Genomic DNA, 26,469 nt, shown 5'->3' on the forward strand with positions numbered 1-26,469 from the left:
AGAAATATCAATAACCTCAGATATGCAGATGACACCACCCTTATGGCAGAAAGTGAAGAGGAACTAAAAAGCCTCTTGATGAAAGTGAAAGAGGAGAGTGGGAAAAGTTGGCTTTTTAAAGCTCAACATTCAGAAAGCCACGATCATAGCATCTGGTCCCATCACTTCATGGAAAATAGATGGGGAAACAGTGGAAACAGTGTCAGACTATTTTGGGGGGCTCCAAAATCACTGCAGATGGTGATTACAGCCATGAAATTAAAAGATGCTTACTCCTTGGAAGGAAAGTTATGACCAACCTAGATAGCATATTCAAAAGCAGAGACATTACTTTGCCAACAAAGGTTCGTCTAGTCAAGGCTATGATTTTTCCTGTGGTCATGTATGGATGTGAGAGTTGGACTGTGAAGAAAGCTCAGCGCCGAAGAATTGATGCTTTTGAACTGTGGTACTGGAGAACACTCTTGAGAGTCCCTTGGACTGCAAGGAGATCCAACCAGTCCATTCTAAAGGAGATCAGTCCTGGGATTTCTTTGGAAGGAATGATGCTAAAGCTGAAACTCCAGTACTTTGGCCACCTCATGCGAAGAGTTGACTCATTGGAAAAGACTCTGATGCTGGGAGGGATTGGGGGCAGGAGGAGAAGGGGACAACAGAGGATGAGATGGCTGGATGGCATCACCAACTCGATGGATGTGAGTTTGAGTGAACTCCGGGAGTTGGTGATGGACAGGGAAGCCTGGCATGCTGCGATTCATGGGGTCACAAGAGTCAGACACGACTGAGCGACTGAACTGAACTGAAGATCCATGAGAATCCGTTTCTGTTCTCTGCTCTCCATCACATGCAAATACAAGATAAGTGAGCACTCTGCTCACTGGAAGCAGTCTCCCACTGGGGCCCAGCTAGACTGACACCCTGAACTTGGACTTCCAGCCTCCAAAACTGTGGTAATTAAGCTCCTGCTGTTCATAAAGCCACTCAAAGTAATTTTGTTACAGCAGCTGGAACTGAGTGAGACAGATAAGCAGGCAGGCACATGGAGTTACTGACGCAGACGCACACATATCAGACAAGAAGGAAAGTTAAGGGTTAACTGGAGAACTATGGAGGGAACACTTCATGCAAGGATGGGCCTGATGAAGGACAGAAATGGGAAGGATCCAACAGAAGAGGTGGCAAGAATACACTAAAGAATTGTACAGTAGAGCTCTTAATGACCCAGATAACCACGATGATGTGGTCACTCACCTAGAGCTGGATACCCTGGAGTGTGAAGTCAAGCGGGCCTCAGGAAGCATTACTATAAGTAAAGCTAGTGGAGGTGTTGGAATTCCAGCTGAGCTATTTCAAATCCTGAAAGATGATGCCGTTAATGTGCTGCACTCAATATGCCAGCAAATTTGGAAAACTCAGCAGTGGTCCTAAGACTGGAAAAGGTCAGTTTTCATTCGAATCCCAAAGAAGGGCAATGCCGAAGAACGTTCAAACTTCCACATAATTGCTCTCATTTCACATGCTAGCAAGGTAACGCTCAAAATCCTCCAAGCTAGTCTTCAACAGTACATGAACCGAGAACTTACAGATGCCCAAGCTGGATTTGGAAAAGGCAGAGGAACCAGAGGTCAAACTGCCAACATCCACCAGATCATAGAGAAAGCAAGGGAATTTCAGAAAAATATCTACTTCTGCTTCACTGAGTATGCAAAAGCCTTTGACTGTGTGGATCAAAACAAACTGTGGAAAATTCTTAAAGAGCTGGGAATACCAGACCACCTGACCTGCCTCCTGAGAAACCCATATGTAGGTCAAGAAGCAACAGTTAGAACTGGACATGGAAAAACTGGTTCAAAACTGGAAAAGGAGTATGGCAAGGCTGTATATTGTCACCCTGCTTATTTAACTTCCATGCAGAGTACATAATGCAAAACGGCAGAAACCACTCTAATGGCAGAAAGTGAAGAGGAACTTAGGAGCCTCTTGATAAGGGTGGAAGTGGAAAGTGAAAAAGCTGGCTTAACACTCAACATTCAAAAAAAACTAAGGTCATGGCATCCGGTCCCATCACTTCATGGTAAATAGGTGGGGAAAAAGTGGAAGCAGTGACAGACTATTTTGTTGGGCTCCAAAATCACTGCTGATGGTGACTGCAGCCATGAAATAAAAAGACACTGCTCCTTGGAAGGAAGGCTGTGACAAACATAGACAGCATATTTAAAAGTAGAGACATCACTTTGACAACAAAGATCTACATAGTCAAAGCTATGGTTTTTCAAAGCAGTCATGTATGGATGTGAGAGATGGACCATAAAGAAAGCTGAGCACTAAAGAATTGATGCTTTTGAATTGTGGTGCTGGAGAAGACCCTGGAGAGTCCCTTGAACTGCTAGGAGATCAAACCAGTCAATCTTTAAGGAAATAAACCCTGAATATTTTTTGGAAGGACTGTTGCTGAAGCTGAAGCTTCAATACTTAGCCACCCGATTCGAAAAACTGACTCACTGGAAAAGATCCTGATGCTGGAAAAGATTGAAGACAAAAGGAGAAATGGACATGAATCTGAGCAAACTCTGGGAGACAGTGGAGGGCAGAGGAGCCTGGTGGCATGACGTCCATGACTTAGTGACTGAACAACAACAACATTAATTAGGGAATCATTTCCTAACATCAAGTATTGGGCACAGACAGAGAAAGGTATAATTCTGAATCCTCCAGGAGACTAGAATATTCGAGAAGGCTTCCCAAAAGTGAAAACTAAATTACACCCTGAAGACAGGTCAGGATTATCTTGAGCAAAAAGGAAGGGAGACATTTCAGGCAAAGGGAATCAACATTTGCAGTGAGCACCCAGGGGCTGCTTGAAGAGAGCAAACACACAATCCTAGGAAGAGAAAAGAAAAGCAAAAAAAAAGGAAGCACTATGCACTGTCACTTCTCTTAACTATAATCCTCGGAGATGTACATCGGCACGCACCTGGAACCGTGGGGGAGGGGCAGGCAGGAGAGTATATCAGGGTTTGCCAACATCGTCAGGAAATACATTAGAAATATACATCTTCCAGCTCCCCTCTAACCCTAAGCATCACTCTTGGGTGGGATCCAGCACTGTGGGCTTCACAAGTCCTGCAAAGGGTCCTCATTGGCTCAAGTATGAGAAGCACTCCCCAACTTAATGAGAAATCTAGACTGAAGCATGCTTACAATAAATCCTTTAAAAGATACACAGGAAACATTCTACATATGTAAGAGGGAGACGGGTTTTGTCTAGCACCCAGGGAAAAAGATAAGTTCTTCAAATAGCAGAAGTGTCCATTGTAACAAAAATCTCCTTTCCGGACTGGATTCAACTACTTACTTTGCCCTGTTTTTTTCAGGCCTCTCAAGGTTGGAGTACTTTCTATGACATTTTAAGACGTGTATGGGGACTTCCTGGTGGCCCAGGGGTTACGGCTCTGTGCTCCCTATACTCGGAGCAAAGGTCGGGGAAATCAGATCCCACACGCTGAGCAGGGCCTGGCCTGAGACATAAAGCAGATAAATAAAGACTAAGTGTTTTGTTTTTTTTTTTAATCTGTATGAATAAGAAGCTGGGGGATTCACTCTGCATTTGATTGACAACCAAAAATATCAAGCTTTTCATGTCTCAGCAGTGGATGTGCTATGAACTGAGCACGGGCTGCATCATGGCTCAGAATGCCACTGCTCCACAGAACCACCACGAAGAACTGACTAAACTGCTGTCCACTGACCGGGACAGTTACTGACAAGACTGGAGGCTTGGTCTGTGCTTTAAAACACACACACACACACACTAATACACCTCAAGTCCCACTGCTAGAGTGCCCTGCATTACAGCTTCTGGGTTCCGATGTAGCCACTGTTACTTTTGCTTCTGGCACAAAAGTGAAAAATTATTCTTACTTTTAAAAGAGAACAGTAAAAATGATAGGCCCATTTGAGTAACATGTAATTTAAATCCACAATACAGTCTTCAGCATTTAAATACATGTATGTGACAATCTTTGGGGGGAAAAAACTCCTCTGGAGAACGTGTACCCATATTTTGAGTTCTGCTTGGATTTTCAGCTAGATTTTGCAAAGTCTTTAGGTCACCCCCAAATTTCAGGATAACATACCAGATTTGTCCCTGCCTCTTTTAATACTTAATAAGTTCATAATGATTTCATGTGAATCCAGCAGTAACTATAAAAAGCCAAGTACTGTGAGGAACAGTTTTCAATTCCATTTAAAGTCCCAAGAATGCTCAGCTAGGGTCAAATGACATCATTATCTGTGACTTATTTTAAGCAACTTTGATTTTTTTCCCCCACTTTAAAGGCAGGACACCCAGATACTCTCAGGTTGAATTACAGATGTATTTTTGGATGTCACTTGATTGACTAATCAAGTCATGTCATGTAATTATTAGTGGAGTTGTTTTATTTTCCCTTCTCTGAGCATTTGTTTGAAGTCTGACGTTGCACACCACCACCGATGTGCATTTACTCCACAACTGCAGGCAGTAGAGAAAGACACACCCTCAAGCAGTCAAACCAAGCCCACACACGGTATTCTGTTTGTATTAGAATTATTTACCCTAATACACATGAGCATCTGCATATGCCTGGCACTCAACCACACTGAGAAGACAAAATCAGATATTTCATCCATCAATTGTCAATTGTACATGATCACACAGAGTAAACAGAGTAAGGCATTAGCATGACGCTCATAAAAATTCCTATCATTAAGATATCATCCTATAGAAAACTTAAAAGTCTACTGATCACAAGGCAAGATTTTCGTCTTTCTAAAAGTCTGTGGTAACTAATGAGAAAACCTCCCGAGCAGGACAATAACAAACTTCCTTTGTGCAACCCCAAACTTCCACAAATTGAACTGAAAACAGATTTGAAATAGCATCCACCCATCCCTTCCATACTGGGAACACACAGACCCTATTCCCTTTGGCTTATGGACCCTCTCCTCTGTGGCATCCCCACAGATTAAGAGTGCAAAGGTCCTGAGGTCTCAGGCTATAGGACTGACCTGGCACATAAAACTTCAGAATAAAAATCACCGCCCCCCTTCCCTCAGCACCCAAGAGAAGAGCACAGCTACTTACGCAGTGGGTGCCCAGTCCCCGAAGCTGCCCCCGTCTGTAAGCAGGTGGTTCCGGTCTGGTCCAGGGTGCCCAAGGGCAGTGGCAGTCGTGGGAGACGGAGAGGAAAGCGAGTCCAGGCTGCTGGGAGGGGTGTCCTCCTTAGGAGGACTGGGACGGTCACCTAGGGAGGAGAAAAAGGCATTAACTTTCAAACAAATGCTCAGAGGAGAAAAAAACAACTCCACTAATAACTACATGGCCTCACTTGATGAGTCAATCCAATTATATCCAAAATTACATTTACAATGCAGTCTGAGAGTATGTTGGTGCCCTGTCTTCAGGGATTTTCTTGTTTTGTTTTTTTTTTAAATCAAAGATGCTTAAAATAAATCATGGATAATATAAAATGAGGAGTTTTTCCCCACAAGAAAAAAAGCAATAATCAAAGTCAGATCAAGACGGAAGATGAATAAATGGCAGCCACGATGACTTCCTGGTCTCTAAGGACCACAGTCATAAATCAGCGATAACCTCAAGAGCAATGCAGAGCAGCGCATCAGCCCTGCCGGGTCCAGCCTCTTTCTTTCCAGCCACATGATGACTCTTCAAGCTACTGCCAATCGCCACCTACCACATAAATTCAACAACTTGCAAGGGACCTTGTTTTCTGAGCTGAAATCTTAGATTACAATTTAGCAGCCCAACTGATTAAACTGTGGACAAGAAGAAACTTCCATTTGCTGGTGAACATGAAGATGTTCTACAAGAACTAGGCCCAGGCAGTGACTACAGGGGGTGACTTTTTTTTTTAAGATTTATTTACTTGGCTGCACTGAGTCTTTGTTGCTACAGGCTTTCTCGAGCTGCAGAAAGTGGAGGGCCTCTTCATTTACGGGCTCCTTGCTGAGGCGGCTTCTCTGGCTGTGAAGCGCAGGCTCCAGGTGCTTCAGCAGCGGCAGCACACGGGCTCCGGAGCACAGGCTCAAGAGTCGTGATGCTCAGGCTTAGCGGCTCTGCGGAACATGGGATCCTCCGGACCAGGGATCAAACCCCTATCTTTTGCATTGGCAGGCAGATTCTTAACCACTCAACCACCAGACCACGGAAATCCCCAGAGATGAACTTACACTCAAACAGAAGAAGCGTTTCTTAAATGGGTTCCATGATTCATTCACTCAGAGAGGACCATTTGGTGAAATACATCTAGTATCATTTGTACACATGACGAGCTTGGGCGGAAACTGCAGAAGGTGGGTAGGAGCTCAGAAGAGCTTCTGTCTCTCCCAACTGGTCTGCTCACTTCCGTGGTAGTGTCAGCCCACATCACAGCTTGGCCCATTCAGCCAAAGTCACGGACCCCATTAAATCGTAACCACTCAAGGGTGTCTTCCAGAGGCAGCAACTTTCTATTAAGATGGCAATGGCTTGGCCTTGATTTTTATAAATAATGGGTCACGAGAGTTGCTCAACAAACTGCCATGGCAGCAGATAACACACAATGTGGATGGTCACACCCTCGCCACAAACAGCTTCCAGCTGATTAAAGCTTCCTTCTTCCTCAGGCCTAAGTCCCAGAAATAGAGGATGTATGAACGCTGGGAACCCACTCTCAGAAAAGCATATTAGACATACTTCAGCTCTACTCATCACAGAGCACAAGCGAAATCCCTGGCCTCTGATTAGGCTCACTTCCAAAATACTAATCTTGAAAACTGACTGTGTGAAAAATTTTTACTTAACTCTGACCCAGCTTACAACTAAGGCTAAAAGGATCTGAGGAGCAAAGATCTGGAAAAGCAGAATTCAGGCAAGAAGGAATTAGAGATGGTGGTGGCTGGAAGAAGGGATCCCTTAAGGAAGCACTGAGGGGGGTGCATGGTCCTGTGCAGAAGACTGTGGTGAGGAAGGGTTTTCTGAGCTTTTTTCTTTTTTAAATGCACGGTTGGGGAAGGAGATATAATGAGCAAGAGGTGAACATCACGTGATCCCTGTGGGCAGGTCTTCTCCCTGAGCAAAGTCTCTCTATAAAAGCCTTGTTCTCTCTCCCCATTCATAAACACACGGTCCAGAATACCGCATGGACATAGAGAATACACATATGGATACTGAGGGGGAAGGGGGAGTGGGATGAATTGGGAGATCTAGGTACATGATTGATACTGCGTATAAAATAGATAATTAAAGAGGACTACTGCATAGCCCAGGGAACCCTACTCAACACTGTGATGACTTAGACAGGAAGGAAATCCAAAAACAGAGGGGAGGGGATATATGCAGAGCTTCTGGCTCTGCTGTACGGCAGAGACTAACACAATGTAAAGCAACTATACTCCAATAAAATTAAAAAAAAAAAACAAAACAGAATACCATATGCTTCCTCTTCCAGTGAGCTTCCTTTTCCTACAGCCCTTCACCACAAACACATTTAGCTAATTGGGATAATTCAGCCCCGAAGAGAAGGGCTCATTTTCAGGCCAATGAACCGAAACCCACTGCTAGATTTCTGTGATTTTGGGTTTATTTTCGTTCTGGGATACAGTCCACTCTGCAGCAAAGGCTGCCTCCCTCTGTGCCTGGAGAGCTCCATCCATCCAGTTCTCGGCGAATGAGACCTGGAGCTCCAGCTTTTCCCGGGCCCTTCCGGGTATCGCTCAGTCATTCTGGGCAACCACTCCCTTTAAAACTAGGACGGCCTCTTGTGTAACCACAGCACACCGTCTAAAGCAAACTCTGAAATGTTTTCTGGCACGACAGCTGCCAATTCGGGGTTTGGCTAGAAGGTGCAAACGCGGACCAGTTCTGCAGTAGGACAGGGTAACCTCCACAGTGGGTCGCACGCCAGCAGCTTCCTGGCGGCAGGAGGCTGGACGCTGGCCCTCTGCTTGCTGGGCCACGGGCCCTGTCTCCAGGGCAGGGCCTGACCCAGCAAAAGCAGCAAGCGGGCCTATTACTCCCTGCCTCATTCCTACAAGGAGAAAGCTGACACTGAGAAGTAGCTTGAGGAAGTGGAGCCCAGGGTCCCAAGTTCCTTTCCAAAGGTACATGCCTGAAACACTCGCTCAACCACAGACACTAGCTCATGGCCAGCCCCTCTGATTCTGTCCCCAAGCAGACTGACACAGCACACACTGTCACTCAACATATTAAATCACACACCAGTAAGAGAATTTCTCCCTTCCTTCCTGCCAAAGGGTGGCAATCTGAACCCTCAAGTGAAAAAAAAATATTGATACAAGGGCACAGGTGTACACAAACTGATCAAAGAGCTCCCTCAAAATTCCCTTCTCTCCCACTGTTTAGGAAAGTGCTTTTCTACTTAAGAATCACGGAATTTGAGGAAACATTAATATCAGGCATGGAAAGTTAAATATTCTAAAAGTTTAGTTTACCAACACCAAATGACTTCTTTGTAACTATTAACAGGAGGAAAATAATAAAGCTTTAAAAAATTCCATGTTCGACAATATCGGGAATAAAGACGATAAATTAAGACGTTAAATCCTGTGAAGCTCACAGGAATAAAGACGATGAATAAAGACGTCAAATCCTGTGAAGCTCACTTGTACCTGAGAAGCAAAGTCAGACACCCGCATCACTTTTCACCTTGCATTTCTTCCGTGTCACACAACCTGTTAGTTTAGGTGCTACCCGTCAACAGGCATCTCCAGACACACACATCACCTATGAGTAACAAGGCTGAGCTGGGTACGTGAGCAAGAATGGTTCTGAAGGGCTTTCGTGAGCAACAGACTCCAAGAGGAGAAAGGCACTAGAAGAGAACCACCAGCATCTCGGAGAGAAAAAGACGTCCTCACAATTAACCCTGGATTAATTCCCACCTTCTCCATAAGCTCTTGCCAACCACATTTGCTGCCTGTTCTCTCCTCTCTCACAACAGCAGGTGCAGTCAAGTCCACACTGCACTGTCGACGCTTCCACGACCTGATTTTAGCTCCCCATCACCGTTACACATCTTCTGAGGGTGGAGTCCGCCTCTCATCTTGGTAACCCTTAGAACACAAGGCACTGCCAGGCAGATCAGGAGGCTTCAGGAAATACTGACTGTGGACTCACTGCCAGGGAAGAGATCATGATATTGCAAAGCCAGTACCTCCAGGAATTAACAAGGAAAAAACCCTACAAACCTCAAGGGAGTCCTGTTATGAAATCTGCACACAGTTTCTGAGGATTGTCCTCTCCCCTTTGAAGCCACAGTCATCCTCTCTTCAATTTGCTGAGGCTCTGCTTACATACAGTAAGTCCCGGACATACGACCCATCAAGTTGTGAATTTTCAAAGATGCAAATATGAGGTCCATCAACGTCAGGCATGAGAGAGAGCACAGCTTGCCCCCTGGCTCTGATTGCTGACAGTCCTTCAGCTCTACCATCTCCCACCTGCTCTCCCTCCTCCAGTCAGTAACTCTTGATGCCGGCCCCTGTATGCCAGCGGTTGCACTATACTACTGGACTTTTCAAGGTACTCTACTGTAAGATTAAAAATGTTCTATTTTTGTGTTCATTTTTTAATGTGTTATTTGTGTGAAAGGTATGATAAACCTATTGCATCACTGTACTATATAGGCGATTGTGGTGGTTGAGAACCTAGGCTAACTTTGTTGGACTCACAAATGTGTTCTCGGAACACAACTCATTCATATGTAGTGTACAAGGCACACGACCCTCAAGTTCTTGCCTTAGATAACTGGGTGAATGGAGAGTTATCGATTGAAACAGGGAAGGAAAAGCAAGGAGCAAGTGAGCTGGGTGTGGGACATAAACCAGCTGTGGACATGGTTTTGAGGACATAGGTTTGAGGGATGAGTAACAGACCCAGGGGATCTGGTTAAACAGCTGCAGGGCCCTGCAGAGAGGTCTGGGATAGTTTCATCGATGTGAGAGGTATGTGGGCAGAGTGAAGTCATGGCAATGGATGGAGAGAGCAATGGAGACGTAAAAAATGGGAGAGAGCCCTGGAGGAACTTTAGTGTGAGGAGCAGGCTTCTCCTTACTGGTGGTGGTGGTTGCTGTCATTCTGGTAAAGAGAAAGAAGTGTTGAAAGTATTTAGGACTTCCCCCTAGACATAGACTCACATTAAAAAATGGACCAAAAAAAATATTCACAAGGACATGCCTTCATGCCAGCTACTGGGATGGCCAAAAAGTTCATTTGAGTTTTTCCGTTATGGCTTCTGGAAAAACTCGAACAAACTTTTTGACCAAGCCAATAGATTCATTACTTATTCTGATTTCTTTATGACCCTGAGCATGTGCAGGAGTGGTTTGTTCTCATGAGCGACTAAAACAATCTTCAATGACTGGCAGAGAACTGAACAGGAAGAGGGAAGAAGAACTCTATAATTCTACCATAGTTAACACAGAGGATGTGTATCTCCTATATTCTAATATACTAATCAACTTTTACTCTAGTCAACTGAACTTTCTTGGTCTGATGATGACAAGGTGAAACTCTCCACTCATCTTCTGCTAATTTCACTTAAACAGAACTGCCGTTGCATTGTTGGAGGGAATGAGGCTCACAGTTATCCTTCCCATTTCATTCATTTCTTCTTTGTCCTCCTCTCAAATCACTTCCTAATCGTTAAGAAGTCAGAGATGGTTCCCTTTGAATCCCTCTCCAGCTGTTTTCTACTTAGCCTAGAATGCTTGGGCATGAGCTGAAACTGTAGAAGGTTTCTGTTATTTCTCAGGGACAGCCTATCTGCACTAGTAAGGCTGGTCCATGTCCCCACCTCTCAAACATCCTGGCTGATGAATTAGCAGAAGAAAGAAAGAAAAGGAAAATGGACAGAAAAGAGGAAAGAAATAAAGCAAAAAAAAAAAAAAAAAAAAAAGAGCTAATGCATTAGTTGAACTTAACTCTTGACAAACCCCCCAGTTACACGTTTGGTTAATTGGAAGACAACAGTAGATTCCCTCTGTAGTTCTCCTGGCACACAAACACCCCTTCCATCAAATCAGAATAAACTTAGATGCTCCTAAATATCAAGCAGCTAGTGGTCACAAGAACCAAAGAAAGATTTATTGAGAACAAAGTAACTATACTTACAACAACACAGTTAACACTTTTACAATACAGATCAGAATAAACTTAGATGCTCCTAAATATCAAGCAGCTAGTCACTAGAATCAAAGAAAGATTTATTGAGAACAAAGTAACTGTACTTATAGCAACACTAACTGTACTTATAGCAACAGTAACACTTTAACAATAAAGATCAGTCAGGAAATTTTCAGTCAAGAAGACAATGAAATTTTAAAAGGACACCCACATTTTTTCCCACATATACCCAAAACAACAAAAATGAAATGATTTCTTTTTTATTTTTTAAAAATAAACTTGTAGTTGAAAAACTTGCTTCACATTTCTGTGAAATAGAAATAAAAAGAAAATAGTTTCAGAAGTCAGTGGAGCTCAAGCCAGAAGTCTACTGGCTCCAGGACTCATCAAAACCAGCAGAACCAGTAGACATTTCAATCCTGGGGTGTCCTTAGACCAATACACCTACAATACACCAGGCATGATTCGGGGGTAGAACCAGGCTTTTGTTGTGGAATTAGGGGTTGGGAGACACCACACTAAATGAAGGTCAAAAATCTGTGATGAAGTGCCCTGCTTGCCTATGAAATGGGTTTAGTAAGCTTGTGTGCTCCCCTCCCCGGAATGAGAGTTATGTACGGGAATAATCGCTGTTCTGAACCAAAACACCTGGTTCAACCCGGTTAACCCGATAAAGGCAAAGCCAGAAGTGGAATAGAAAGAAAGAAAGGAGAAGAGAAGGAGACTCCAAACCATCCTAAGCACAGGCACACACACAGCCCTCCTGAGCAAGGGACTTGCACCTGCAATGTCTAAGAACACAAGGAAAACCAGGAGAGCAAACTCAACAAAAATTCAGCATTTAGAGATCTGTAACACAAAAGAGAAGTGAAACTGCCAACATCCAGACCCCAGAAAAAGAACTACACTGAGCAGACATATTTAAAGAGATAATGACCAATTCCTCAAAATGAAAGAGTCTCAAAGACCTCGAAAGACTTCAATCTATTTAATAAAGGACTCAGAGTACCAAACAAGGAAATAAAGAAAATGGTGCTCATAAGATATGTTATTGAGGAATCTGAGAATATCAAATATGGAGAAGAAAATAAAAAGCATCCTGACAGGGAAGATATTTTTTAAAAAGACCCAGAATGACATCAGAGTTCTCAACAGTAAAACTGAATGCACAGCAATATGTTTTAAGTACTGAAGGAGAATTTTGAGCATACAACTGTATACTCAAACTGCCATTCAAATGTGACGGCATAATAAACATATTAGACATACAATCACCCAAACTTTGGCACATAAAAAACTACAGCGATAACACTCTCAAGAAAGACAATTTTCAAATATTTAAATAAATGAAGCACTATGAGATTTTCAATGTCTACTGTTGTTCTCTGAAAACTTTAAGATAAAAGAAAAAAGGAAAAAATAACCAAATTGATCCAGAACCTAGAGTCATATCAACATGATGGGGGTGGGCAGCCCAGAAAGGAAATGTAGAGTTCATTAGTTATTTATCTTATTAGAGATGGAGAAAGAAACATGGTTGAGTTTAAGAAAAGTGAAAGTTGCTCAGTCACGTCCAACTCTTTGAGACCATGGACTGTAGTCTGCCAGGCTCCTCTATCCGTGGAATTCTCCAGGCAAGAATACGGGAGTGCATAGCCATTCCCTTCTGAAGGGGATCTCCCAACCCAGGGATTGAATCCGGGTCTCCTGCATTGCAGGCAGATTCTTTACCACCTCAGCCATCAAGTTTAAGAAGCCAATAGATAAATGAGATCACAAATCTCAAAGCTACCTTAAAAACAAAGACAGAATATACATTAGTGGAAAGAGCAGAAGAACACTTGCTTTAGTAGAGAGAAAAGAGGAAAGGAAAAAAATTAAAAAGCAAAAAGTATCAAAAATAATTAAGTAAAAACTGTAAAATCACAGAAATCCTAACATAATGGTAACTGCAGTATATTATATATAAATGGATTAAACTCACAAATTAAAAGGCAGTGATTCTCCAATGTATTTTTTTAAATCCAATAATGTGTTGACTACAAGACACTTAAAGCAAAAAGACAAAGGTTGAAAATTAAAAAATAAAGCTATCCTGGGCAAATATAAATCAAAATAAAGTTAATAACCTTAGTAAACACAAAGAGGGTCATTTTACATTGATAAAGGGATAAGATTATGGAACAAGAAGATAAATACCTAACAATATGCCTCAAGAAACATATAGAACTGTACAGAAAAGATAAAAAATCAACTACTGCAATTGGAGATTTTAACATACTCTTCTCAGGCAGTGCTATCAGACAGGACAAAAAGAGAGAGAAATTAAGGTATCTGTAATCAATAATGCTAAGCATTCTGTTTTATACACACATACTTTGAAAGAAACAGAAGATAAATATTTTATAAGAATAAACTGTTTTTGAAGGAAATATTTCAAAGGATGAAATTATACATACTCTCTTCTCATGCCAAAATTGTAAAATATTTAGAACTTAATAAAAGGATAGATTTTTATGATTTCAATATGCTGTTAAACTACATATGGTTAAAAAGAGAATCATAATTGAAATTTAAAAAGATTTAGAACTCAATGATAAAGATATTTCATATCAAAATTTGTGAAACACAGCACAATAACACCAAGAAGAATTATTTTAGAGCTCTAAAATATTTATTAGGAAAAAAAGAAGATTCAGAACATTTTCTATGCCATATTTAAATAGGCAATTTTCCTAAATAGTGATAGTGAAAGGGTCATCATGATTGAATACTGAAGTTAAATTCAATCACAGTAAACCCTAAAAACTAGAATTTATTAAAATCTATTTGATGTATTTTATATTTTAGTGTACTCACTCAGCAAGGATTACCTGTATACTATAATTAATATACACATGCTATTCCTTAAAGTAAAAAACTAATATTCTTAACTGCTATTTTTATTATTGATTGGTACGTAGGACTTCCTTAGGGGGAAGAAATCTCTAAAATCACAATGGAAATTGACTAGAAAATATAATCAGACATATAAAAATTCACTACCTAAGTATAGAGAAATAAATCTCAAGGCTAAAATAACCTGTTTTACTTTTGAGTGTGCACGTGTGAGTGTGCATGCTCAGTCAATTCTGACTCTGCGACCCCACAGACTGCATTCCCAACAGGCTCCTCTGTCGAGTGGCTTCTACCAAAACCAGGTGTACTCCTTCCCCAGCAGGGGGTGGAAAGCTGATGTGGTAACAGACACCTCAAATCCCTCTCCCCTTGTGCGTGCATTCATTCTCCTGTCATTCTGCATTCTCTATCTTTTAAACAGGGCTTCCCAATAATAACCAATAATGTCTTGCTTAGCGTGTCAGCATCTTCTTTGTCCATTTGGTATGTGTGTTCTCATGATGCTGCTCCCAAGGAAGACTCAGGTGCCAAACATTTGGGCTTTATGTCTGAAGCTGAAGAGCATGCAGCATCTGCAACTTCAGAGGAGACTGAGAAAGGCTATCCCCAAGAAAAGACATGTCTGGGTACGAGTCACAGAAGCAGACAAACAGTTGTAATGAAGCTAAATGCAAAGAGGCTGAAACTGGGAGGGGATGATGAAATGCTGCAGGAGGAGAGTTTTGTTTGTTTTGCTAACTTATATAAGCCTGTTTAAAACACGACCTTTGAACTAAGCAGAAAATAGTCATGCTGCCCCAGTTTCCATCATGTGGTAGATATTATAACATCAATAAAATGTCCTTCGAGCCACAGTGGTCGTTCCTCCTAAGGTCACCCGGGACATGCAGTGTACTAAAAAGGAGAGGGGTGCCTGGTATCAGGAACAGTACTCCCAAACTCATTTCACAGATACTCTGACTAAATAATTCTTACTCAGCTAAAATGCAGTCTGAGTTGCCGTATTTCATCATGTCAAAAACTAGTTTCTAAAACTGCACTGACTAGTGTAAAGCAGAATAAACCAAACCCTCCCCTTTACCCAATATGCAGTGGACTTGACCTTGTAAACAAAACCTGCTGCTGGGAAGTCGCTTCAGTCGTGTCCGACTCTGTGCGACCCCATAGACGGCAGCCCGCCAAGCTCAGCCATCCCTGGGAGTCTCCAGGCAAGAACACCGGAGTGGGTTGCCATTTCCTCCTCCAATGCACGAAATGGAAAGGTGAAAGTGAAGTCGCTCAGTCGTGTCCGACTCTTAGTGACCCCATGGACTGCAGCCTACCAGGCTCCCCCGTCCCTGGGATTCTCCAGGCAAGAACACCAGAGTGGGCTGCCATTTCCTTCTCCAATGCATGAAAGTGAAGTCGCTCAGTCGTGTCTGACTCTTAGCGACCCCATGAACTGCAGCCTACCAGGCTCTTCCGTCCATGGGATTTTCCAGGCAAGAGTGCTGGAGTGGGTGCCATCGCCTTCTCCAGTAAACAAAAGCTAATGCTGAACAAATATGGAAGTGACCTCCATACATAAAGCTGAACCTGTCTAGGAGCCAGCGTGAAGCTTCAGCTATATGCGACTGGTGGCACAGTGGATGGGAGTCCGCCTGCCAATGCAGGGGCTACAGGTTTGAGCCCTGGTCTGGGAGGTTTCCACGTGCTGTGGAACAGCCAATCCTGAGCACCACAGACACAACTACGGAGCCCACGAGCCACAACTATTGAACCCATGTGCCTCTACATGACGTCCATGCACCTAGAGCCTGCGCTCTGCAACAAGAGGAGCCACTGCAAGGACAAGCCTAGGCGCTGCCACAAGGAGCAGCCCCTGCTCGCTGCAACCACAGAAAGCCCATGCAGAGCAGTGAAGACCCAGCACTATCAAAGAAAAAAAAATGCCCCCATCAACCTTCATAAGGCCAATATAACAGATGGGATGTGGGATGTGGACTGACAATGGGCTTTTAAGGCTGACAGACATCAAAGGATTCAGCCACAATTCGTTCTTTAATGACTCCGTGCACAGGGAGAGCAGCATGCACCGAGCAGTGCTAGTCCCTGACATGCAGCTGTGAATGTGTGTTAGTGGCTCAGTCGTGTCCAACTCTTTGGGACCTCATGGACTGTAGCCTGCCAGGCTCCTCTGTCCATGGAGTTCTCCAGGCAAGAATACTGGAGTGGGCTGCCATTTCCTTCTCCAGATCTTCCTGACCCAGGGATCGAACCTGGGTCTTCCACATTGCAGGCTGAATCTTTACCGTCTGAGCCACCACAGAAGCCCTGAAATGTGGTTAATAAAAGTCAAAGTACACTACTTAACTCATGAGGAATGAGACCTCATAGAACTATCATGCTGGATCAGAATACTCATCCACCTAGGACAGCACTCCACTTTTAACAAGGACACTCAAGAACACTTGAGTCATTCACGGCTTACTCTTCCCACCTAAGTCTTAAAAGTACAGCATAATGTCTCCTTGCTTTCAAATTACTGGGTGAGACTGCTGTAAACAATGGAACATTCAAGGGTTCCAACTCTGAGTAAAGGAGCATGACTTCCACAACAGTAGCTGGAGCACAACTCCTGCTCCAAAGGGAGGATTACAGCTTTGTCCAGCATTTTGGTTTTGCATCTGGTCCTTAGCGCTAGCATCACCCTGACAACTAACATGCAGATAAAAGGGTGACCAGATAGTCAAATTTACTGTGAGACTGAGGGAAATGGGAAAAGCCTACACACACTCCAGTAACATAGAACAGCCTGTCTTACCTAACTGGACTATCTAGGCCTGGTTTTATCAAGTGGTCCACTCTTTGGTGGTGAGAAAAAGTAAACAGGCTTGTTTCTTCATAACCACTTTTTAAACACTCACCCAGAGCCTCATGGAGTTCTATGAGCTTCTAGAACTAAAAGCTGAAGCATACACACGGAATGACCAGCGTACAGCAGAGGAGTCTGTGAGCAGCATGGCTGAGAAGTGACAGCATCAGGTCCCAGACTCCATTAACACCTAAGAGCCAAAGAAAACCCAGCACTGCCTTCACATCTCTGCATATGCTGGTCCATCTCAACTAAAATGGCCAAGGAATTAAGAGAACTTGCCTTATGAGACACTGCCAACAGCAGCATTAAACAGGTAAGATCAACAGAGAGAAAGAGACGTTCAAGGCAAGACAAAAATTAAAGCTGATATAGTTTTCAGGCCAGGTATTCTTATCCTTCTCAAAACACAGGCCAAAAGAGTTACATCTTAAACGTCAGCTTTAATTAACTGAAAAAGTGTACACACATGCACACAACTCCATGTGTCCTTGCCCATACGTGCAATTTCTGTCTTAAACCAATTAGAATAATAAAGACAGGTTAGGAAACTCAAAGTTTGAATTTAAAATTAAACTTTTGTAATCGCTAATATGATGGGGTACGTTTCTTTTAAAAGAGCAAATCCCACCCTCCCATGCAAAGGGAATTCTCCTTTGCTATCCACAGATCAGTAGGTAGTAAACGACTACTATGAGAAAACAAGTCTGGATTCTCTGATTAGAAAATCTATCCTAAGTCTTGCATTAGGGAAAGAGAGGGGAGGGGACTATAAGAAATTAACCCAGCTAACTGTCCATTAAGGAAAGCACACTAATTTACTTCTCAGCAGTGAAAGGTGCACTGAGAGACCAGTTCCAATTGTCAAGTGGAAAGAAAGGTTCCTAAAGTCCCAGTGACCTTAATTCTTGACTCTGCTGCAAGTCAATGCAATGTCATGCTGGGTGGGGGGCAAGATGTCTCAGTTCCTCTCATTTCATTGGGCCTCATGGAACAAAACAAACCACAATGGGGACCATGATGAAGTTAATAACATGCAAATTAATGACACTCAGGGTCTAGCTAAAAAAAATCCACTTTGGCAATATACTTTATCTCAAATAGTGTCTAAAAACGTGAAATGTGACTCTAATGGAATAGCCTCCCACCCTCAGTCCCCAAAGTCAAAAAAACAGAAGTACACTCAGAGACGCATCCTCCCCACCGACACACAAAGCAAATCAGAATAAAAGTAAACTCCTGTCACATTAAGGCACGAAAAGATGTAATGAAATTTCCATACAATTATAAAGCAGGTTTTATTTTCTACTGCCTGAAGATGTTAAAAATGGAACATAATGCTTGCCTGAAAAGCTACCGAATGGCTAAGATATGCCAAAAGTGTAAGCTGGGAAAAGCTGATGAGAGAATCAGCTGTGTTCTAATCACATGACATAAAACACAGACCCAATTATAATGTTAGAGCAGCAGCTAATAGGCATTAGGTTACCACTCCAGGAACCACCTCTGCTACTTACAAAGGTCAATGGAAGTCTGCAGCAATTCAATTACAAAGTGAGTAAGACCAGTTCAGTTGCAATGTCAACAGAAGTCAAAGCAAATTGCTTTACTCTGTAAAGCAGAGAGCGTTTTTATATCATAATCACAGTCCTCAGGCATTATTTACAGATTGAGATTTCTGCCTATATAAACAAACAAAAAATATGACCGCCATCTACTATTGTCCTTAGGAACCAAAAAGTAATCAGATACTGAATCAAGCTGTCTTCCATAAACTTCTGAGGAAGCCTGACGTTTTGACAGCTCAGGAAATTTAGAGCACTGTGCTCGGAACACCTTCCAATCCAGCTGAGAAAGGAGGGTTGTTGGATTCCTAGCTATTTACCTGTTCTCCTCCCCTCCATTCTTCTCCCCTGAACAATATAAATTATCTTTTGCCAGATGAAGACCTTAAGTAGCAACCTATAAGTCTCCTTACTAAGCTGGACAAAAATAACCAAAAACAAATGACTAAGTTATATTTTCTTGGAAAGTGACATAGAAAGTACAAATAGTTCCTCTATTTGTCCTCAGGAAAATGTAAGCTAAAATTCTTGCTGCGGCTGCTGCTAAGTCACTTCAGTCGTGTCTGACTCTGTGCGACTCCATAGATGGCAGCCCACCAGGCTCCCCCATCCTGGAACACTGGAGAGGGTTGCCATTTCCTTCTCCAATGCATGAAAGTGAAAAGTGAAAGAGAAGCTGCTCAGTCGTGTCCAACTCTTAGCGACCCCAGGGACTGCAGCCCACCAGGCTCCTCCGTCCATGGGATTTTCCAGGCAAGAGTGAGTATGCACTAAATGTTGGGTGCTTACAGCCATTAACTCATTTGTTCTTGGCAAAAGCCATGTGAAAGTTTACTAACCCAAACTCATGAGGCCTGGAGGGGAATTTGCCTAGGTCATAAAAGACAAGAAGAAGAGGACAGGGATTGAAATCCAGGTTAGGTTACACCCAAACTTAACCACAAATAATACTGCCATTCAATAAAACTCATTGCTGTCTTAAGTATTTCCACAAATATGTTGCACTCAGTCACTGTGTCCAGCTCTTCTGTGACCCCATGGACTGTAGCCTGCCAGGCTCCTGCCAGGCTCCTCTATGCATAGGATTTCCCAGGCAAGAACACTGGAATGGGTTGCCATTTCCTTCTCCAGGGATTTCCAGTAATACTGATCCCCAAAATGCCAGGGCAAGGAGACCATGAGAGCAGCCCAGGGGGGAGAGGAAAGATGCATTAAACCCAAGATGAAAACACCAAGCAGGGAGGGCTCCCCATTCTCAATGTGCGGCCATGGAAGCTTCTCCAGGTCAACTCAGGCTGGTGGGACTCCATATGTTTCTCCTTGGGCTTTGCTTCGTGTTTTCTACTTCAAAATCTTCAACTTACACCCAAGACACCAAATAGTAAGTACAGCTTACATCAATTAGGCTGAAACTATTATAACTTAAGTACACATACCTGTATGCATGTTTTATGTGTATGTGTATTTATGTATGTATGTAATGACAAGGAAAAAGAGAGAGGTACGTTTAAAGATGAAAATCAGACTCTCACTTTCTAAGGATAACTACTGTCATAGCTGACTAATACTCTTCCAGATTTATTTCTATGCTTATTCACTTAGTTTTCCTTTTAGAAGGGAGGTGATTCTGAAATTCTGTTTTAGAACTTACTTTAGCCACTCAAAAACACACTATGTGTATTATTTCTGCGGACACATTTGTGTGTGTGCATGATCCTTGGAAGGTGAGAAGCTGGTGTGTGGTTAGTATGGGACCTACATTGCTTACGTTTGGCTGTAGAACACAAGGCTTCTAGGAGCACACCACACAAGAGAACACAAGGAATGATATGCAGCAATATAAAAGAAGAGAGTTCTCTTTATACGGGCATGAAAAGCAACACCAGATATACTGTAGTTCTTTTTTTAAATAAAGGACGCAACTATATGCTTTTTTATATATATATATATATATGAAAGATTCTAGAAGAAGAAAATAAACTACAGGGTGAACCATGTCAAACGGCTGCTGTTCAATCATTTTTGACACAGACAAGCAGCAGAGCAGTTTCACACGGAACGACCCTACTCATTACAGTGGCCAGCAATCCAATTCGGAATTCAACTTTGAAAGGACTTAGAGGTTACAGCGTCTGCCTGCAATGCGGGAGACCTGGGTTCCATCCCTGGGTCGGGAAGATCCCCTGGAGAAGGAAATGGCAACCCACTGAAGTACTCTTGCCTGGAGAATCCCATGGACGGAGGAGCCTGGTGGGCTACAGTCCACGGCGTCACAAAGAGTTGGACACAACTGAGCGACTTCACTTTCACGAAACTATAGGCTGAAATGACATGAAATTAATGTTGCTTTACTATTTTGAAGCACTAAATGAAAAAAAAAATTGAAATTGCTGATATTAGATAACTTCAGAACTGAGAGATGGCACTAGGCATGGCTCAACCTGTTAATGGCAGTGGTTATAGATCTGGTTTGCAGGTGCACCTGGGGAGCAGGGACTGAAGTAATGGAATTGAATGGAGACTTTTCACTTTATTACAACTAACATAAGAACAGACACTTGTTCCCTGAGGTAAATGGGTACAAACATCATGATAAAACACATATAATACTGAAATAAAATTACTATTTTCCCTCCTCCTCGCCCATAAAAATTAGTATCCCTCTTTTCCTTGGGGGTCCATTTTTGTAAAAGTGTATTGTATCCTGGATTTAAAACCATCCTCACCTCAGATCAGTTCAGTCCCTCAGTCGTGTCCAACTCTTTGCGACCCCACGAACTGCAGCACGCCAGGCCTCCCTGTCCATCACCAATTCCCGGAGTTCACCCAAACCCATGTTCCTCGAGTCGGTGATGCCATCCAACCATCTCATCCTCTGTCATCCCCTTCTCCTCCTGCCCTCAATCTTTCCCAGCATCAGGGTCTTTTCAAATGAGTCAGCTCTTTGCCATCAGGTGGCCAAAGTAATGGAGCTTCAGCTTCACAATATCAGTCTTCCCAATGAACACCCACGACTCATCTCCTTTAGGATGGGCTGGTTGGATCTCCTTGCAGTCCAAGGGACTCTCAAGAGTGTTCTCCAACACCACAATTCAAAAGCATCAATTCTTCGGTGCTCAGCCTTCTTCACAGTCCAACTCTCACATCCATACATGACCACAGGAAAAACCATAGCCTTGACTAGACGAACCTTTGTTGGCAAAGTAATGTCTCTGCTTTTGAATACGCTATCTAGGTTGGTCATAACTTTCCTTCCAAGGAGTAAGCATCTTTTAATTTCATGGCTGCAATCACCATCTGCAGTGATTTTGGAGCCCAGAAAAATAAAGTCTAAACACTGTTTCCCCATCTATTTGCCATGAAGTGGTGGCACCAGATGCCATGATCTTAGTTTTCTGAATGTTGAGCTTTAAGCCAACTTTTTCACTCTCCACTTTCACTTGCATCAAGAGGCTCTTTAGTTCTTCTTCACTTTCTGCCATAAGGGTGGTGTCATCCGCATATCTGAGGTGATTGATATTTCTCCCAGCAATCTTGATTCCAGCTTGTGCTTCCTCCAGTCCAGCGTTTCTCATGATGTATTCTGCATATAAGTTAAATAAGCAGGCTGACAATATACAGCCGTGACATACTCCTTTTCCTATTTGGAACCAGTCCATTGTTCCATGTCCAGTTCTAACTGTTGCTTCCTGACCTGTAGACAGGTTTCTCACGAGGCAGGTCAAGTGGTCTGGTATTCCCATCTCTTTCAGAATTTTCCAAAGTTTATGGTGATCTGCACAGTCAAAGGCTTTGGCATAGTCAATAAAGCAGAAATAGATGTTTTTCTGGCCCTTTCTTCTCCATCTCTTTCAATCATCACTCTGATTTCTTTATAACTTTGTTTCTAATGAAAAAACTAAGAATTTTTCTTAGTTTTTTCATTAGAAACAAAGTTATAAAGAAAAAACTAAGAATTATTCTTAAAATTAAAAAAGTAAACCAACATAGTGCTTGAAAGGCACACGATAGCTCAGAAAAGATTGGTAGTGGAAAACTCCAGAGAAGAGAAGACCCCGTGTTGAGGCACTTGGGTTTGTACTTGAGCAGAGTGTTAAGGAGCCCAGACTGTGGGATCTGACTGGTCAATCTTGGGTTTGTCCCTCACCAGCCGGGAGACTGAAGTAAGCTACTGAACCTTCTCTGAGTCTCAGTTTCCTCAATTATAAAATACCAATAATAGTACCACCTAAAGGATTGTTATAAGGATTACATAAGTTTAACAAATATTGCTAACAACAGTAGCTGGCAGGTAATACGCTATTTGTACCTGTGCAGTAGTGTTACCCTCTCAATTGTATATTCTATTCTCACAGTAAGTATTAAAAATGTTAAGAGTCCACCTTTGAAATGATTAAGATAATAACCAGAGAATTACAGAGTCACTATTTCTGTTTTGACCCAAAGAGAAAAATAAAACCATGACCATCATCACATTTCAAGCTCAAAAACTCATGCTGCTGAGTTCAGAGAACAAATATTAGTACCCGCAAAATATTAGACGTATAATTCACTGTAATAGGCTTGAAGATTTTTTTTCCCCCTATCCAAGGGTGACACTGGACTTCTAAATACTGGCTCAGAAGACACGCAGGAATGCCATGGGAAGTGGAATGGGCATTTAGGAGGAGCCAGGCTGCTAAGCTGTGACCGCAGGTTCATAAGAAGATACAAGACAACTGGTTACAGGAGTAGTCTCCACAGTTGACTCAACCCCAAGTCATGTTTTTTCTTCCATAGCTGGGAAGGATTTAGCAAGTACAGATTAGCTGGCCACAGGTTGTTTGGTTATAGTAATTGCATACGGCACTCTCTACTCCGGGTAGAATTTTTTTTTTGCTCCTCTGCACAGCTTGGGGGTCTTAGTTCCCTGACCACCAACTGAACCTGGAACCCAGCAGTCAAAGTGCAGAGTCTTAACCACTAGACCATCAGGGAAGTCCTGGGTGCCTGGTAATTTTTATCATGGTCCATAGGAGTTTTCTGAGCAATCAGAGTCACTTGGACTCGGCCACATTGAGATAATACCTTTCCCTTCAAGATTTCTCTTCATCTTCCTGGCTACCAAAGGAAATGTTTCAAATCAGTCACTCCTGACAGCCTTAAAAAATCCACTTCATTCAGGATAAACAATACTTTGGTTGGTTTGAAAAGATGTTTCTTAGACAGCCCAGCTACCTCCTACGCTGTAAGCGTTTCAAAGGGGGCTATAAAGAGAGTGACAGCTGCTTGAATTCAGAACTAGAAATTAAAATAAAAGCTATTAGAAGTGAAGAAAAAAACCCACACCACAGGGAGACAAGCTTGAAAGACTTCTTCTCTCTTCTATAAATTCAAGTTACCTGCCATGAACTTATTTTCACCACAGAAGCAGCTATGTATTTTTTTAAGGCATTAAATAAGCCTCTTTCCCCCCTCCAGAGAAAGGGGGAAATGTTCATCCCACACAGAAGCACAGTTAAGATTATAGAGGAAGTCATATAAGAAGCTGCCTCGTGCTTTGCCGCTAATACGCCGGAGGCTGAGCTTCAGGGAGGCATCTGGGGAGACGCCCATGCAGAGGAGGCCGCGTGCATGATTTATGGGCAGGCCACAATTCAGTCACAGCCCTGACATTCCGGCTGCCTTTTCCAACCCACTGATCTAATCACTGTAATAGTGAGACATAATCTGTCTATATAGGCTGTCACTGAGCCAAGCGCGGGCTTAGATTTAACTTCACAATGCAGTAATTCCATGCTACGGAACCGTGACTTTGCTCTGAGAAGGTGACAAGAGGTCTTGACCCTCGGAAGTTATTATCCAGGGTCCACCCCTGAAGGGTCATGCAAAAAATAAAAATGGTAAGAATCAAGAGAAGATGACCAAGCCTAAGACAAAGACCTACCTGGGACCGGTTACTTGGGTTGGTTATCCTTCTATGCAAACTGAACAGATATGTCTACAAGGAAATGCCAATAGCTCTGAAAATCCACATCAACCAAGGTTTTACACCAGTTCTTCTCTCACATAAAGGCCCTGGTATAATTTGAGAGAGGATGGGGTAGTAACAATTTACTTACAAAAGCATGCTTTCATGAAGGTTATTTTTTTTTTTTAAATATCAGAGTATAGTTGATTAAGCCCATATAGATGGGCTTCCCTGGTGGTGCAGGGGTAATGAATCTGCCTGTTAATGCAGGAGATGCAAGAGGCTCAGGTTCAATCCTGGGTTGGGAAGATGGCCTGGAGAAGGAAATGGCAACCCGCTCCAGTAATCTTGCCTGGAGAAGTCCACGGACAGAGGAGCCTGGAGGGCTACCGTCCACAGGGTCACAAAGAGGCAGACACGACGGAGCACACACATGGTTGATTAACAATGCCGTGTTAGTTTCAAGTGTACAGCAAAGTGGTTCGGTTGTACATAACAGGTATCTGTTCTTTTTCAAATCCTTTTTCCATTTAAGTTATTACAGAGTACTGAGTAGACTCCCCCGTGCGATACAGTAGGCCCTTGTGGTTCGGTTGTACATAACAGGTATCTGTTGTTTTTCAAATCCTTTTTCCATTTAAGCTATTACAGAGTACTGAGTAGACTCCCCCGTGCGATACAGTAGGCCCTTGTGGATTATTTTAACTCTAGCAGTTGTACACGTCAATCCCAAACTCCTCATTTCTTCCTCTGAAGATACTCTGTTGGGCCTGAGATTGGGGAGTGCATAGCTGCCATGACTGTCAGCCTTCCGTCCTTGACTTCTACTGAAATAACCATCTTTGAGTGTGGTGGGTGCTGCCTGTCCTCTACAAAAGCCTATGAATGAATGGATATGTCTGTGAGGCAAAGTAGGAGAAAACTGAGTTCTATAATACACTGTTCATAATTTATGACACTATACTTTCTCTAGGAAGACAACATTTTAGTCATTATGTAATATCTCTCTATCCACTGGTTTTTATATACACTACTTATACCAAACCTATTTTCTAAAGCAGTTATACATAACAATATGTACTGATGACACTAACAAAATGAGATGATTTCTTCCTTTTGATGAGAAGATGGTCCAAATATTTTTATTTAAAAAAAGCCTCCGGACCAGACTAAAATATAAACACAAGGAACAGATTTACCTACGAGCCTAAAATGCTGTTGATGACGTCTGTTTTAATGACCTGCCTTCATCTTCCACATCTGATCAGTGCAGAAGTCGCAAACCTGCTTTAACATCTCTACCAGACAACTATTTATTTTCAATTCCTACTGCTGACTCAAGCCCAAGCAACCTAAGCTTAAATTATCAACCCAGCCTTTTTCAAAAGCCTTCTTGATTCCTACTGACAGATGTGTTCTAATCTGATTTTAGAGACCAACGTGTATCAGGAGAGGTTCCCTCCTTTAAGAAAGGAGAGAGATGGTCCCGATTCATTGTTAATCCATCTCCACTTCAACAGTTGTGTTTTCACATTTTTGCTTACAACGCTCTGCATTGTCATCATGTTCTCTACCACAGTGTAGGACTATAATACATGTTCAACAAAATGTGCTGCAGTTAGCACATTGGGGATCCAAGTGGGAAAGTGCCAACCTAACGATACCCAAGCAAGAACTACTCTAAAATAATATCAAATCTTGCCAATTGGCTTGCAAGATGATTTTGTTTTCAACTCATTATAAGTCATATTTTTTATGTTGTCTAAACAAACAAACTGCTATATCATGTACAAAAGAAGATAGGCATAGAATACCTAATTACCCAAGAAGATACAAATAAAAACTAGTCCTGTGAATGTCTAGTTCTGTTTAAAATTAGAGCTAGCATACAGGAAGAATTGGAGAGCTTAGTCAAAATTCAGATGATAATCTTCTCACTCACTCCCAACCTTCTTTTAAAATGTTTCTTCTGCCTTAAATAGAAAATAGCAAAGAATATACTTCATATAGCCTCATG

The 26,469-nt window shown here is 42.4% G+C and overlaps 1 protein-coding gene across 17 annotated transcripts in view; it reads right to left on the bottom strand.

Moving 5' to 3' along the window:
- ARHGAP10 (Rho GTPase activating protein 10) overlaps positions 1–26,469 on the bottom strand; it is a 376,372-nt gene that overhangs the window by 25,334 nt on the left and 324,569 nt on the right. For all 17 annotated transcript variants that reach the window (XR_015144127.1, XM_086346463.1, XM_086346459.1 and 14 more), the window contains one exon: positions 5,126–5,285. Coding sequence is in view for 16 of the 17 variants with exons in the window: in XM_086346463.1 (XP_086202589.1) it covers positions 5,126–5,285 (160 nt within the window). In the remaining variant the exon portion in view is untranslated. The remainder of the gene's footprint in view (positions 1–5,125; positions 5,286–26,469) is intronic.

Source organism: Bos grunniens, chromosome 17 (assembly GCF_055505025.1).
Source record: "Bos grunniens cultivar Pamir isolate PY7600 chromosome 17, Bosgru_T2T1.0, whole genome shotgun sequence".
Lineage (NCBI taxonomy): Eukaryota > Metazoa > Chordata > Mammalia > Artiodactyla > Bovidae > Bos > Bos grunniens.